Source organism: Squalius cephalus, assembly GCF_949319135.1.
Source record: "Squalius cephalus genome assembly, chromosome: 7".
Lineage (NCBI taxonomy): Eukaryota > Metazoa > Chordata > Actinopteri > Cypriniformes > Leuciscidae > Squalius > Squalius cephalus.
In genome coordinates, this window is record NC_137128.1 from 33,898,404 (window position 1) to 33,914,059 (window position 15,656).

The 15,656-nt window shown below is 36.9% G+C and overlaps 2 protein-coding genes across 3 annotated transcripts; one reads left to right on the forward strand and one right to left on the reverse strand.

Moving 5' to 3' along the window:
- Window positions 1–513: 513 nt before the first annotated feature.
- On the forward strand, window positions 514–5,492 carry klhl6 (kelch-like family member 6). Of its 2 annotated transcripts, none has more exons than XM_079875807.1 (7): window positions 514–1,077; window positions 1,254–1,419; window positions 2,321–2,785; window positions 3,135–3,372; window positions 3,498–3,700; window positions 3,948–4,161; window positions 4,281–5,492. In XM_079875807.1, the coding sequence occupies exons 1-7, from the start codon at window positions 806–808 to the stop codon at window positions 4,580–4,582; spliced, it is 1,860 nt and encodes a 619-aa protein (XP_079731933.1). In that variant the 5' UTR covers window positions 514–805; the 3' UTR covers window positions 4,583–5,492. The 2 variants fall into 2 exon arrangements, with proteins under 2 accessions (XP_079731933.1, XP_079731934.1); XM_079875808.1 differs by having other exon boundaries at window positions 515–1,077; window positions 2,321–2,770.
- On the reverse strand, window positions 5,452–13,466 carry ccnl1b (cyclin L1b). The gene is made up of 11 exons (XM_079875815.1): window positions 13,109–13,466; window positions 12,732–12,806; window positions 12,535–12,644; window positions 11,664–11,781; window positions 11,488–11,552; window positions 10,365–10,464; window positions 10,187–10,291; window positions 9,928–10,069; window positions 7,534–7,633; window positions 6,847–6,942; window positions 5,452–6,729 (listed from the first exon to the last, which is right to left on the reverse strand). Exons 1-11 carry the CDS (start codon window positions 13,346–13,348, stop codon window positions 6,387–6,389), a joined length of 1,494 nt encoding a protein of 497 aa, XP_079731941.1. The 5' UTR covers window positions 13,349–13,466; the 3' UTR covers window positions 5,452–6,386.
- Window positions 13,467–15,656: the final 2,190 nt, after the last annotated feature.

The window sequence follows — 15,656 nt, forward strand, 5'->3', positions numbered from 1 at the left end:
GTATGTAAACAGTATTTTACATTTTAACTAACAATCTGACAGAATGCCAGAATTGAATGCGTCTTCAGTTGTTATATGCTATATTCTTTGCATGTTAAATCTTAACTTGTTTTTTAACATAACATTTTGATGAGATACACTTTCAGACATTCCAATTGAGTAAATACACTTTCTGTCTGTTTTCTGCTTGTTTCCTATGAGATACAGTGTTTTTGTTGATGATGAAACCATCTTAAAACATCCTTTGTAAATTATTATTAAAATAGACCTGGAGCAAAAATGGTTGAACCTCTAACACTGACTGGTAAATTTCTAGAACTTGCATCATTCTGTTATGACTCTTAAAGGAGATAGTTGTGGTACTGATACACTTATTGATGAAATCTAAATGAAATTCATGTTAGTATTACCATGAATCCTGTTCGGTCTTACTGTAGTGTTTAATCATCTTTTGTGAGATAATTTGGAGATTTGTTTCCTTGCTTTTAATGAAGCAGTGATCTGTTTTACAGCCTAAGCATGTTAAACCTATATATTTACCATTAATTTCCTGTTTCCCCTTAAAATGCAGAACTTTTAGACAACAGAATCCCAGCCATAATCCAAGTAACTTGTGTAGTTGCAGAGCTGAATTTGAGAGGTTTCAGCACTTCCTCTTTGTAGGCCGTTATAAAAACAGGAAGCTTGCGTATCAGGAAAGAACAATTCGGCTTTCGGCTGTAGTTATTCACCGATGTCTTGTAGTCACATGTTGAACTTTATTTAGAGGTGAAATCTGTAACTTTTGCATCTGGGACTCCAGATCATGGCTGACACTTTAGAGAATAACTCCGAATGCCCTTCATCTGCCAAGAAAGAAGCTTCAGCAGGGGGTCTGAGCATGCTGGAGAGCTTGATGCAAGAAAACAAGGAGGATGATCATGTTATGTTTGAAGACTCTGTGTTTGCTGGACATCTGCAGGATGGACTGCACAGTCTTCGGCTGGAGGACAGTTTAACAGACGTCAATCTCCACGTACAGGGCCAGAGCTTCCAGTGCCATCGCGTGGTCCTTGCTGCAGCCAGTCATTATTTCAGGTCAGCCAGTAGCACGTTTAGGTCATTTGATGTGATGTGTAGAGAAATTAGTTTGCTTGTTTGTTTGTTTTTTTAAATGAAAGAAAGAAAGAAATAAGAGAATTGTGTTTCTAGTGCAGATACAGATTTTTAAGTCTCGGTAATTTGAATTTTTATGCTATTTTTATATTTTACAGAGCAATGTTTTGTAATGACTTGAGAGAAAAACATGAAGAAAATGTAAATCTTAAAGGCCTTGATGCTGACACCATGAGTATCCTGTTAGAATACACTTACACCAGCAAAGTCACCATTACCAAGGACAATGTTCAGAAAATGCTTGAGGCAGCCAGCCTTTTTCAGGTTTGTACTAACTAACATCTGTAACACTGTTTCTGTAAAGTATAATAGTTGTATGTTTTGTTATGTTTGTGCTGGGTACACATGACATTCATTCCACTTTTTCCTTCCCCAGTGCAACATTTGTGGTATTTTATAAGGTTTTTGTTTTGTTTTTTTGGAGAAAACCACCTCAAATGTACCAAGCGTAACAAGGAAGTGAAAAAGTGCAAATGAACATTGTTTACAGAGAGGATATTTTTTCCATAACAGTTTTAGTAGTCACATCAAGAGGTAGCTGGGTGGAGTCATATGTTTGCTAAATATAATTGACGTGGTTTTTATATTATAAACTATTTGCACAAACCTATATGTATAATGAAATAGTTGCAAAGTCCACATTTGTTATCAGGCTATTTTAGATTATTAAAACAATTAAGCATAAATTTAATGTAAAAAGTTAAGTTTTATTTATATAACACCTTTTAAAACAATGTGCTTTACAGAAGATGATAGTGTTCACTATACTTTCAAAAGTTTGAGCTCTGCAAGTTGGTTAACAAAGTCTTTTGATCAACTTGATCAAAATACAGTAAAAACAGTAATATTGCAAAACTCCAGTCTTCAGTGTCTCATCCTTCAGAAATGTTGATTTGGTGTTCAAGAAATATTTCTTATTATCAATGTTGTAAAAAAGGTTTGTGGAAACCCTGATTTTTTTTCTTTTCCAGGATTCTTTGATGAATTTTATTTACTGTCGCTTTTGATCAATGTAATGCATCCTTACTGAATAAAAATATTCCTTTCTTTAAAGAAAAAATGTACCGACCCCAAACTTCTGTAATGGTAATGTCCATAAATGTGTAAATTCATAAAACATTATGTTATGCTCTATAGTGACCTAAAATTTGATCTATGCTTGCAGTTTCCACGTATAGTGGACGCCTGTGCCAGTTACTTAGCAGAGGCCCTATACCCGGAAAACTGTGTGGGCATCCTGCATCTAGCTGACGTCCACTCGCTGGAGTCTTTGAAAGCCCAAGTCCATGCCTACATTATCCAAAACTTCTCTCAAGTAGTGGAGCATGATGAGATCCTGGAGCTTCCTGCAGATGTGTTGGTCAGTCTGCTTCAGCATGATGACCTGGGGGTAACAGAGGAGGAGCAGGTGTTTGACGTGGTTATACGTTGGGTCAGGGCCCGTGAGGAGGAAAGGCGGGCTCTGCTGCCCCGTGTCCTCACACATGTGCGACTGCCGTTGTTGGACCCATGGTACTTTGTAGAAAAGGTGGAAGGAGACCCGCTGATCCGCCAATGTGCCGAGGTGTTCCCACTGCTGCAGGAGGCCCGGGTTTATCACCTCTCAGGGAAAGAGGTTAGTTTGACCAAGGTGACCTTTCTTCTCAATGATTATTGTCATGCTGAAGTGATCACAAGACAGTTCATTAAAATAGGAAGTGAAATACAAGCTGAAAACAGTGCGTCATAAAGACATGGCAAGGCTTTTCTGGAGGAAGTGTATATAAAAATTTCCCAATTTGATTTGATTCTTGGGCATATTTACGTCATAATGTCCACTTTGCTTATGTAGGAAAGAATTAATCGGAAAATCGTAATTTTTTTTCTTCCCAAGACATGAAAACCTACATTTCAGGCCTATCAGTCACCAAAATAAAACATTTCACACCCTCTAATATTTTGCATCAACTGAGACCGTGTTAAATCCTCTTGGTTTATAGGTGATCTCGGAGCGCACCAAACCAAGAGTGCGGGAGTTCCAGTCGGAGGTGTTTATGATCATTGGGGGATGCACAAAGGAAGAGAAGTTTGTATCTGAAGTGACCTGTCTTGACCCACTACGCAGGAGCCGCTTAGAGGTCGCAAAACTTCCAAACACGGAGATGGAATCTGAGAATGAAAATAAGAAGTGGGTGGAGTTTGCGTGTGTCACTTTCAGAAACGAAGTCTACATATCGGGTGAGAATCGGTACATGAGAAGGTGATAAAGTTTAGTATGTAGGTGATGTAGTTTGCTTATTTGCATGGACGCTGATGTGCAAGAAATTTGTAAAAACGCATGAATTATTTTAAACTTAAAACAGGTGGCAAGGAAACATTGCATGATGTGTGGAAGTATAATGCATCACTAAACAAATGGATCCAGATAGAGTACCTCAGCACAGGACGCTGGAGACACAAAATGGCTGTTGTTGGAGGAAAGGTGTATGTTTTGGGTGGCTTTGATGGAACTCAGAGATTGAACAGTGTTGAAGCCTATGATCCATTTCATAACTGCTGGACAGAGGTGAGTTCTGAAGACAAAAAGGGATGCACTAACATTCAAAGGTTTGGGGCAGTGTATATGCATTAATAATATTTATTAACATCCACTATAAAAGTCCATTTAAAAGTCTTAGCCATTCAATATTGAATCATTGTCTGAATCATAACTTTTCAGTGGATTTATGATGATTATTCGATATATACAGACATTTTCATTACAAATCACATCAGTTGAGTTTTTATTTATGAGTTTTTAATTCTCTTTCCAGGCAGCGCCTCTCATGCTGAGTGTAAGCTCCTTCTCTGCTGCCAGCTATGACAAATGCATCTTTGTGATAGGCGGAGGCCCCAATGGCAAACTAGCCACAAACAACATGCAAAGCTTTGATTCCCTATCAAATAAATGGAGCTTAAAATGCCCAATGCCAACTGAGGCCAAATGCACAAATGCAGTTACCTTTAAGGACGCCATATTTGTTGTTGGTTTGTACCTTTTACATTTTTTGGTCTTGATGTTAGAGCTTGAAAAATACCAGAAAACTACTCAGCTGAGATTACCGCAATGCTCTGATGATTGAACTGTTACTTGTTCTAAAATAAAGGTGGAGCGATGAAGGCCTTGTACTCCTACAGTCCTCTTGAAGACTCCTGGACGCTGATAATCCAGCTGGGCTGTGAGAGGGCCAGCTGTGGCATTGCTGCCTGCAATAACAAGCTCTTCATCACCGGTGGCCGAGACGACAAGAATGAAGTGATTGCTACCGTTCTTTGCTGGAACCCGGAGGCAAACAAGTTGACTGAGGAGTGTGTGCTTCCACGTGGAGTATCTCACCATGGTAGTGTGACTCTCAGGAAGTCCTACACACATATACGCAGGATAACGCCTGGAACAGCCACGGGATGACAGACGCAACCGCTTCAGAGACTACAATCATACTAGATGATTAACTCTCATATCAACAAACATTTTCAGGAACCATGTAACTCAGTGGCCTCTGCATTGATACTGAAAGTGTCCTCTTTTGACATTTGACAGCAGTTTTTACACATTTTGTCAATGCAAAGACACACTTGCACTTTTAAAAGTTAGAGATTTACAGTACAGATTTTATACATAGACATTTTATACATAGATATTTATTCGGTTGCAGTTAATAACATTCTATTCATTAACATTGTCCCATTACGTATAATGAACACAATATCTGACCCTGGACCACAAAAACAGTCACATGGGTCAATTTTTTGAAATTGAGATTTATACATCATCTGAATAAACAAGCTTTCCATTGATGTATGGTTTGTTAGGTTAGGATAGGACAATATTTGGCTGAGATACAACTATTTGAAAATCTGGAACTCGAGGGTGCAAAAAACCGAAACATTGAGAAAATCGCCATTAAAGTTGTCCATTTATTTTCACGCTTTTGCTGCATTCACTCACAAAAATACATGTTTTATATATTTAAAGTTGGAAATTTACAAAATATCTTCATGGAACATGATCTTTAATTAATATCCTAATGATTTTTGGTAGAAAAGAAAAATCGATCATTTTGACCCATACAATGTATTGTTGGCTATTGCCACAAATATACCCGTGCTACTTGTGACTGGTTTTGTGGTCCAGGGTCACATATTGCAATTTACTAATCTAGGGTAATGTTAATTTCAACAAACTAACATTTTGAAACAATGAAAATATGTACATTTCTAAATATATTTTATTGATCTTGTTAACGATACATGTATGCATGCTGTTTTTTGTTTAATTATTGACCTAAATTTTTTTAATAAAATACAAGTCTTCTGGTAAAATGACAGATTTCTTCTTTAGTCTGCTTAAACCTTGCCTCTTACAATCGACTGCAAGCTCACATTCAGATCTACCTCTATTCAATTACCAACCGATGATAGAACCAAGTGTCCACGCAACATTTTTTCTTTTTATGATAATCCATTTCACTCAGATGTACAACACAATATGGAAGAATGAATCTGTGACTACTTAAGAGTTAATGCTATTACAAATTAATACAATTTAACATGTTAATAAATTAACCTAAGTTATAAAATGGCTCACATAGTTCACTTTATCATACCCTAATATGGATTAATGATTTGAACTTCAATGTAGTTACCACTGATTCTGCTGCATGGTCTAGATAAGAGATGTTACACTGGTTAACAGGTTTTGTTTTACCAATATTTTTGCAAAAATATCCAATAAGTGTTAAATGCAGTCCATTTAATTAGTTTGAAGTAATTCAATACAAACAACAATGTAAAACATTTTTTATAACATTTTTATTTTGTGAAGAGATGAATACAAAGTCTTCATGACATCATAAAAATAAGCTTTATATGTACAGTGCACAAACACAGTTGTGCATTTGAAAAATATTTAACATACACAGGACTAAGGACTGCTCCTTCCTGTGCAAATGTGATCCCTGATTTAGGCAGATATTTAGCAGTCTGTTGTTCACTTTCAAGTTTACGGTAAAACACAATACATAAAAAGGCACCACTACCTTGCTTAAATCAACTCTACGAGTCAGTCAGAGATGCAAGAACAATAACATCGAGAAAACATCCACTTCTTAAGGTTAACTCTTGGAAAACTGTGTTGAAGCAAGCATTTTTCCAATCTAATGTTTAGTCCTGTTGTCCAGTGCCATCACAGTTCCATTCAGTTTCATTCAGTCTCATTTACTGTGTCTGCTGTGTCCAGAATGTGACCTGCTCTGGTGTTTGCTTCTTCCGTGATCACGCGAGCGGTCGCGCTCACGTTCGCGATGGTCCCAGTGGTGACTGGTGGCGCGATCATGCTTGTGTTTCACGTAGTCGCGGTCACGGCCTCTTTCGCGAGAAGTGCTGCGAGTTCTGCTCCGTGATCTCCTCCTTTTGTTGCCACGCCGACTAGACTCGCTCTTTCTGTCTCGCTCCGTCCTGAGTTGCGTAACTGGCGAAACTCTGCGACCTTTGTGTTGCCGTGGCGATGGGCTGTGGCTGCTGTGAGAGCTGTACGTTCCTGAGTGGCTCCTCCGACTAAGGATAAGAAAACATGTCAGCAGCAGAAAATGAAAGTCGGATTAAAAAAAAATCATCCTGGTGCACAGGTGTAAAATATCACTTCATGAACTGAAACTGCATGTTGTAACTTACTGTCGGTGTGGAGAACGAGACTGAGAGCGTGATCTTGAGCGAGACCGGCTATGGTTCTTGCCATTCTGAAACACTTTTCTCTCCTTTTTCATGCTGCTATATAAAGAAATAAAACAAAACAAAATTGTAAACAATATAGTATAGTACAGCAAAACAGGGGCAGATTTTTGCTACCTAAAAATGTTAAATAGGATGAAATAAAATAGATGAAAAAAAAACAAATGAAAATTAGAAATGTTGACAGGGCAACTATTTAAAGTAAAATAAGTTTAAATACAAAAATTACTAAATAAAAATAAATAAAAATATTTAAAAACAAATACATAATAAAATGTGACAAATCACATAAAATTGCTTTAAAAAAAAAAGGATAAAAAATAAAACCTTTTTTGCTTAAAAAAAAGAAAAGTGCACCATATTCGCTTTTGTTGAAAAGACAGCCACAAAATCGCAGCACTAAACAACCGAAAAAGGGACCTCAATTTATTATGATTTTTTTTCCATGATTGACTCCCAGAAGGTAAAATTATTCATTTAAGATTAAATTTGACATCAGTATAGAAACAGCTTCACATGAAATTACATAACACTTCAGTTAAAGAACAAGAATACTTGATTTTTTGTTAAAAATGTATAAATATAATTTTAGCTGTACTTGATATAGGTGGTGTATATTAAAATACTTACCCATTCAATGGGCTTTTGGCAAACAATTGTCTGTTCTCAGACCCCTGTACTAGTTTAGAGTTTGGCGATTTTTCTTCCATCTTCACTTCTCTTGGAGAAGCTGGAAAAGAAAACACTTTTAGATGCCTGTGAATTGACAAGTACTTGCAGAAAGCTTAATCAGTAATGCTGGGTACACTGCACGATTTAAGTCCTGATTTTTACTCACTGACAGTTTTGTAAAAATCAGAGGCAAATTGGTTTTGTTCACGCGACTGACGATCGCGTATTTTGTATTATCAAATATGTGATCAGTTAGAAGCACAGATTCCCATCCCTGCATCCAAAATCGAATACTACCCTACTATATAGCATGCGAAAACCAGTATGCCAACAGAGTATGTCCAGATTCATAGTATTCGAAAACAGTAGCCAAAAAGTCCCCGGATGACCTACTACTTCCGACGAAATTCTGAAGAGCGCATTTCGATGAGATGCTTTACTATCCCATGAGGCCACGGGACAGGATTTCTGAATGGTAGTGAAACGATGCAACCGATGCTGGTAGGTCCCATGATAATGACAACATGGCAGAAGTAGTATGTCCGGATTTAGATTACATTCATACAGCACACATTAATGCTATATATAATGTACTTTTAAACCATCATAAAGTATGTTCAAATTCTAATGTGGTACCTACTGACAGGGGCGGACTGGCCATCGGGAGAACCAGGAGAATTCCTGTTGACCTGGCAGCTGATTTAGCCCGCTGCCCTATATTTATTATTATTATTGCCTGCCGAATATACTAATGTGATTATTTCCGAAATTCGTCATTCAATAATAAATCTCTAATAAATCATGAATCGTTTAGTCTTGACTGGCAATGCGATTCACCTCTGCCAAACGGTTTCGATCAAAGTAATCAATGCGAGAGACTTGAGAATGGAGTGGAAGTGCCTAGGTGGAGCAGAGAGGCAAAACTACTGACCTGTTCAGGACTTCAAGTGCAGGTCAGTTTCATCTGTAATTGTAATAGGCTAGTTTTACAAGATAAAGTGCTGTCGGGATGATTCCGGTTCGCGTGCACTCGGAAGCGATAAAAATTCTATATTATAAATTTTAAGGACAGACAAGTAGTTTGTTGAGGGTTAGCTTGTAGGGAAGGACTATGCGCATATATTCAAACGCGCATACCTATAGACTGAACCATCAGCGTTCTCACAGGTTCGTTAAGTTAATAACTAATGATCGTTGCGGCGGAAGTGAGTCAAAACTAACTTTAGCTGGACAATAACTTTATTCTAGAGCTGCTATAAAGCCAAAACAATCTTTGTTACTTTAATTTCCTATTATCACTGTAAAGCCGCTATGGAACAATCTACATTGTTAAAAGCGCTACATAAATGAAGATGACTTGACTTGTAAAGTTACAGTAGTAATTTAGCAGAAAATATTCACATCATTTTATTATAGGTTTAGAGCGGGCTAGGGCAGAGAATGGCAACCCTTATGAAAATTAACCATGGTTTTAATTTTCTACAAATAAATTAAAAACCATGGTTACTATAGTTAAACCATGGTAACCACGGTTTTGCTATACTAGCCATAGTTTAACCATGTAGTAAAATTCTGGTTATACAAATGGTAGTCACTATACTTTTAATATTCGTAAGGGAAAAACATGACTCATGATAATGCAACAACATGTTCAGTATTAGGATTGTTCATGATGTAATTATTGAACTAATTCTGACATTTAGGTTGACCTTGATTATCTTGTTTTAAAATTTTTGGCTTCCAACGATTATGAATCGAAATCAATTAATCGCACAGCCCTAGTTAACCAAACAACAAAACACAATTTTAACAAAGATTAATCTATATTTAATTTATACAGAGAACACGACAGTGTTATTTTACATTTAGTGATTACATTTCTGTACCTGAGTACTACTGTTAGACCTTACTTCATTTGTAACTTTGTTATATTGTATTTATCTAAGCTTGTAATTTGTTTATTTGTTCTAATTTTATTACTGACTGTTCACTTGTCTTTAATAATGTTTAATTATTAAAAGATAGATTTTTTTTCTGTGATACTGAAGTACTTAACACTTACCGATCCATGAATGAATGCAGACAACATGAATCACAAGCTTCTTGCGTGCATAATTTTAACAAGAAATCAAGCCTCACGCATGATCTTACGTTATTTCCTGTATCACTTCTTGCACGTTTGGTTGTGAAATGCATTTTGTAGACCAGACACATTGTGTAATGTGCACACAACAGCAACTAAATGGTACCGCAGACAGTTGTATAGTGTGAGAAGAACAGCTATCCGACAACTTTGAAAATTGTGCAGCTTGTACCCGGCATAAGAAAATGCAAACAGAAACACAAACTTACAGGGTTTTGATGCTGGGGAAAATCCACCAATGGCAGCGAGAGCTGGTGTGAGATTGGGATTCTGTCCTTTGGCTTTTAGCCTTGCCTCCTCCAGGGCCACCTTCCTCTTTTCCACCTGTTTTTCAAGCTGTTCACTGATGGGCTGAAAGATGGATAGAGTATAAACAACATCATCTAAGAAAAATCCAAGTAGTTTATTAAGTACAAATAAAGAAAGTCAATATAATACAAATCTGTAAGTTTATTAAACTTAAGTTACCTTTTCCCTAGAATAAAGCTTCATCGTGCTAATACATATTTCTTTGATGTTCTCCTTAGTAGCACCGAAAAGAAGATACCAGTGTGGTTTGGAAGGAAGGGGAATCTGCGGAAATACAAAAACATTTAATGAAATAAAAAAATAGAAACAATGAAGATAAATAAAGTCAAGGACATACCTGTAACACTCGAGCAGCGAGGTAAATACAGGCACACGCAATGGTCTCAGGTTCAAACCGCACAAACGCATTGGTTCTGAGGGCATCATTCATATAGTTCCTGAAAAACATGAAGAAACACCTATGCAAGACCTGCCATGCTCTCTCTCTCTCTCTCTCTCATATGGCTTTTTCTGGAGACTGTTTAACTATGTCCTTTCCCTCACTTTGTTAAATGTAGCCATGATGGAGGCAATAGTGTAATCTTAAATTTGAGCAATAAAACATCTCAAATCACAAAACTAAAGCAACATGCTGAAACAAACGTGCATGTTTGGCGAAATCGAAACTTTTCAAACCCCATATCAAAAAAGGTGTGAGGAGAGGCAAGGATCACTTCACGGAGGATATCAGGGGACAACTTACTGTGACAAAATTCACATGAACATGATTCATTTGAGGAAAAAAAAGTAACATACTGTTTTCACTGCTAAAAAAAATCATTTGTATTTATAGATCAAAAAGTGCACAACTAACTACTAGCACTTTTTAGAAAAAGAAAAAAAGCAAATCCTGGACCCCCCAGCAAAGCCAACCTCCGCTGAGAGCTCTCACTGGATTGGCTGGCAGCCTCGAAAAGGCCAGCCAATAAGGTGGGAGGGGTTCCTGGGTCTTGTGCCTGAGGAGTTCGGGTGTTTTCTGTGACACTTACCACCATGGGCTACCCTTTAATCAAAGAGTAGAGAAAGGACAAAGTTAAACAGAGCTCTCCATAAGCCAGAACCTCAATGATGTGCAACAAGTCAATAATGCATGACCTACAGATTAATCCTGCATTTTTATTACAAAAACAAAGGGGGGGGGATGCCAGAATAATGTGAGCCTATCTTACCTTTAGGTATACCAAGCTACAATGCAATTCATACTTTATAATGCAGTGTTTCCACTAAGTCCTGTTGATGCTTAAGTAGCAAACTCTTTCACAAGTTCAAGCTCTTAACAGCAAATAATGACAGCTACTAGTGGAAACACAGCACGAGTCCAACCATAAACCTGATCCAATGTCTCCTCTATAAGGGGAAAAATTTTCAAGTCATAATTTGAAGTGCATTTTCATGAGCTTCAAGGACAAAAGCACACTTACCATGCTGTTTGAACCAGCATCTGATTCTTCTCACATTCAAGCACTTGTAGGTACATGACAATGATCTGCAATAGTTGAAAATTTTAATTTCATTATTTGAATTATGGACACTATCAGGATTTTCGTATAAGAGAATTGATGGCAACAAAACCGGAATTTTAGAAAACAAAACTCACCTTGTGTGGATGTTTGACGTGAACACAGAAGCCCAACTCTTTAAGGATACGGCGCTCTGCTTTGATCACTTGGTTCTTGGTGTTAATGTAATTTTGATCAAGGACAAGAGGGCTGCTCCTGGTAGAACACAAAAAGTAAATGGGCCCATGTAGATTAATGTTGGACACATGTTATTTAAAAAAAATACATTTCTATGGCATCCACATTCTCTGCTTTATTTCGTACTGTCTTTGAAGATTATAGTTGCTTATGACACAAAATTTCTCTCTAATTCAAGCAGCAAAAATTAAATATCTTCAAAATGGTTTCAAACAAACAGATCATAATTGAATGTCCAATCCAATTATTAATACAACACACAAGTATTTGAGGGATATGACATTACAGCTTTTATCTAATAAACCTGTTTGGATTTAATTGTAAATAAAAGTTACACATCTAAAAAAAATAGGGCTGTCAAACGATTAATCACGATTAATCGTATCCAAAATAAAAGTTTGTGTTTACATAATATATGTGCGTGTATGGAGTATAATTATTTTCTATATATAAATACACACACATGCATATATATTTAAGAAAATTGTGTTATTTATATATAAAATATTTATATATAATATAAATTATATATAATATAAATATATATACACAGTATATACATGCAAATATTTCTTAAATATATACATGCATGTGTGTGTATTTATATATAGAAAATAATTATACACCGTACACACACATATATATTATGTAAAAACAAACTTTTATTTTGGATGCGATTAATCGTTTGACAGCCCTAAAAAAAAACTATCAAAAACAATTATCTAAATACTTAACAGCTTAACTAGTGATACAAACACAGGATCGACTTACTTTTTGCCCTTTCCTTGTTTCAAGTGATGGAAAACATTGATCACATCCCTCACTCGTCTCGGCGATTCCTCAATCTTTGACGCCAAGTTCACACAGGCCATGGCAACAATCTGTTTTAAAGTGAAACCACACTAATTATTTTCATGACTTGCGTCGAGTCAGCTTAACGTTACACATTTTTAGTATTTCTGACTTACCTCAAAGCTGTGTTTGATGTAGGACTTCGAGTAAAAGAATCGTTGAAAAAGGACTTGTCCTGTCGCCATCGCCACCTGATCAAAATACCAAATAATACATTAAAAAGACGTTCAATCCACTTCACTCACAGTAAAGCAACACTTGTTGTATAACAACAACAAATAATCTGTTTTAAACTACAACCCCAAATACATTGCACGGCGCAGGCTGGCATTATCTAAATCATCTCGCTGCCAGACAAAAGGCCGCCGGGTTCAATGTGCCGGTTACGGCTAAGTTAGCTAGCTGTGCTAAGCGCATCGTTTTACACATTTGGGTAATTAGAATTCGAACTAAAGAAATGAATTCATATATATAAACATAGTTAGACAGTAACCTGTGGCAGACGAAGAAGAATCCCGGCAGACTGGATGAGTTCGCAGCCCAGAATCCGCAGATCTGTTTCAGTCTCATGGTCGAGGCCATCGAGCATGGACGGAGTCGAGGAGAATCTTTCATCGGGTATTATCGAGCTATCGATGGCCAGAAACACCTCCGAATACACTTTATCGCCGATAAGTATGCCTTGGTTATTTGGTGGAGTGTTCAAGTGAGGAGATAACACGCCCAGAGACATTTTGATGGAGTAAATCGGTATGGTAAAACGTAGACCTTTCGTCGGCCAGGCGGAAATGGCAACGTTTCGTAACTGACGCAATTCAACAACGGAAGTGACGTCAATGGTTCGATGGTTCCGTTGGAATTCTAAAATCCCGTAGAATACCGCGATATAGGTTCTTTGTGTGGGTGTGAGATTTTCCTCCAAATGCACTAAACGTTCTCACATGATTAATGATAAACATTTTGTAAGCTATTCTAATTGCTGAACACATCAGGCACACTTTTGGCAGCATTCCAATGTCCTTGCGTTATTGCGCCGCTGTAATGATGATTGACATACTTTAGTAGGCTACTCACGACAAACGCATAGAATGCCATCTTAGAATTGCCTTTAGTTAATGTATTTATTGCATCCAAATGTTTTTTTTTTTTTTCAGGTTGGTGCAAGTTTTCCAGTGAGGAAAACAAAGTCATTCTCAGACCAAACATTAAACAAACACAACATAACAACTGTATATAAAGGTTATTCACATGAGCACATTTAAACTAAAGGGTTTATACTTTCATTAATTTGATATGCTACTCCACATTGGAAGAACCATAGACTGTAGGACAGACATGCCGCTAGTTACTGACCTGATACAGACACATAGCTAAACCTCTGTGAGAGCGCGCTGCAGTTCCATTTTTCACTGCAGAATTACATTGGAAATCTGTGGGGTGCTGTAGAGCTATGGAGGACTCCGAGACAGGATGCCCCCACTTAGTATCATAAATACATGCCTACTGAATCCATGCGCACATTTGAATGCTCACTTTACACTTAAAACAGTCTACAAAATCTGAAAAATATTTGTTACAGAATGCTGAACACATTTATAATTTATTCAGTGTAGAGGTCTATGTATGTATGAATATTTTTGTGGGGCTCTGGCCCACCTGCCCATATAGACGAGACGCGGCTGAAAGATAGATAGATAGATAGATAGATAGATAGATAGATAGATAGATAGATAGATAGATAGATAGATAGACAGACAGATAGATAGATAGATAGATAGATAGATAGATAGATAGATAGATAGATAGATAGATAGAACACAAAGTGCATGACTCTATTTCAATGCTCTGGCACTCTGTGCACCAGGTTCCCACAGGGATGTGCTATAATCCACGACTGTTGCCAAGAGCCAAAGTAATCACATCATCATATTTGAGACCTACAGTCCACCACAGTGAGGGGGTTCATTACAGAAAATGATGAGACAGCTCTGCAGAGGGGATGTGATATGTTTGACACCTGGTCAACAAGACATAAAAAGATGGTTGTTGACTTCAGGAAATCTTGTGCTCCCCTCTTCGTATCAATTGGTGGAATTAGTGGAATTGGTGGAATTAGTTTTAAAAGGAACCCAGGATAAAGAAAATGCCTATTTAATAGGAATGCCTTTAATGCCTATTTTCTTCAACAGTGCAGTAAAGTACAATAGTCCTCTTTACATTTGCATTGCACATAGTAATATTCTGTTTTTTGTTTGTTTCTATTTGATTTTGTGCTAGTTTGGTACATGTTAACAGAAAGCTGTGGTTAACTTTTGTTGCACTTTAATGTCTTCATTAGCAATGTTCTGGTTATTTGGATAGATTTGCTAAAAGGGTAAAGGATCTTGGTCTTGGTCTTTACTGTGCATCAGGCAGGAAGTAGGAGAGATGCCAGCTGTCATTGATACTCATTTTGACCTCATTGCATTTGCTTGCGTGCCACTCTCCTCTCCCATCTAAAACCCTATCTAAAAAATGAAGTATACAAGACATTAAGTTGTGCCACTATTTTGATGAACAAATATTTATTTAAAAGATGGATTAAATTTAGTTTGATCTCTTGGACTTATTACAGCACTTTTCTCATAAATCTACTAAATAGTTTAGAGCTAGTCATATTTTTTTATAGAGAAGTTGTGCAAAACACTATTTTCTTAGTCCAAGTGAAAATAACATTTTGATGTCACTGCCAGCAAACAGTAAATCATTTTATTTTTAATCAATGTGTTTTCACAGGTTTTTCTTGCTTGTGGTTGTTTTTGCGAAATGCATGTCCCAAGTTACTGAAAGCAACAGTAAACAAGACCTACTGTAGACAAAATATCTTGCCGCTGCAGTAGCAGTTCTAGTATACTCTGTGAAACATACTTTAAAAAGCCTGTTTCTTCTTCTTTTATCAATAAAAAATGTCATTAAATGCCTATGGACAATTCTGATATTGCAAATATAGAAGGAAAAATAAAGGTGCCATTATTTTGAAATGTTTCACTGTTTGACTTACA

Excerpts from the sequence above, each read along its gene's own strand:
- klhl6 (XM_079875807.1), top strand. The coding sequence starts at position 806 with ATGGCTGACACTTTAGAGAATAACTCCGAATGCCCTTCATCTGCCAAG. Across the intron at positions 1,078-1,253 it reads GCAGCCAGTCATTATTTCAG|AGCAATGTTTTGTAATGACT; the intron begins GTCAGCCAGTAG and ends TATATTTTACAG. Across the intron at positions 2,786-3,134 it reads AAGAGGTTAGTTTGACCAAG|GTGATCTCGGAGCGCACCAA; the intron begins GTGACCTTTCTT and ends CTTGGTTTATAG.
- ccnl1b (XM_079875815.1), bottom strand. The coding sequence starts at position 13,348 with ATGTCTCTGGGCGTGTTATCTCCTCACTTGAACACTCCACCAAATAAC. Across the intron at positions 12,807-13,108 it reads TTCTTCTTCGTCTGCCACAG|GTGGCGATGGCGACAGGACA; the intron begins GTTACTGTCTAA and ends TATTTTGATCAG. Across the intron at positions 11,782-12,534 it reads AAACAAGGAAAGGGCAAAAA|GAGCAGCCCTCTTGTCCTTG; the intron begins GTAAGTCGATCC and ends GTGTTCTACCAG.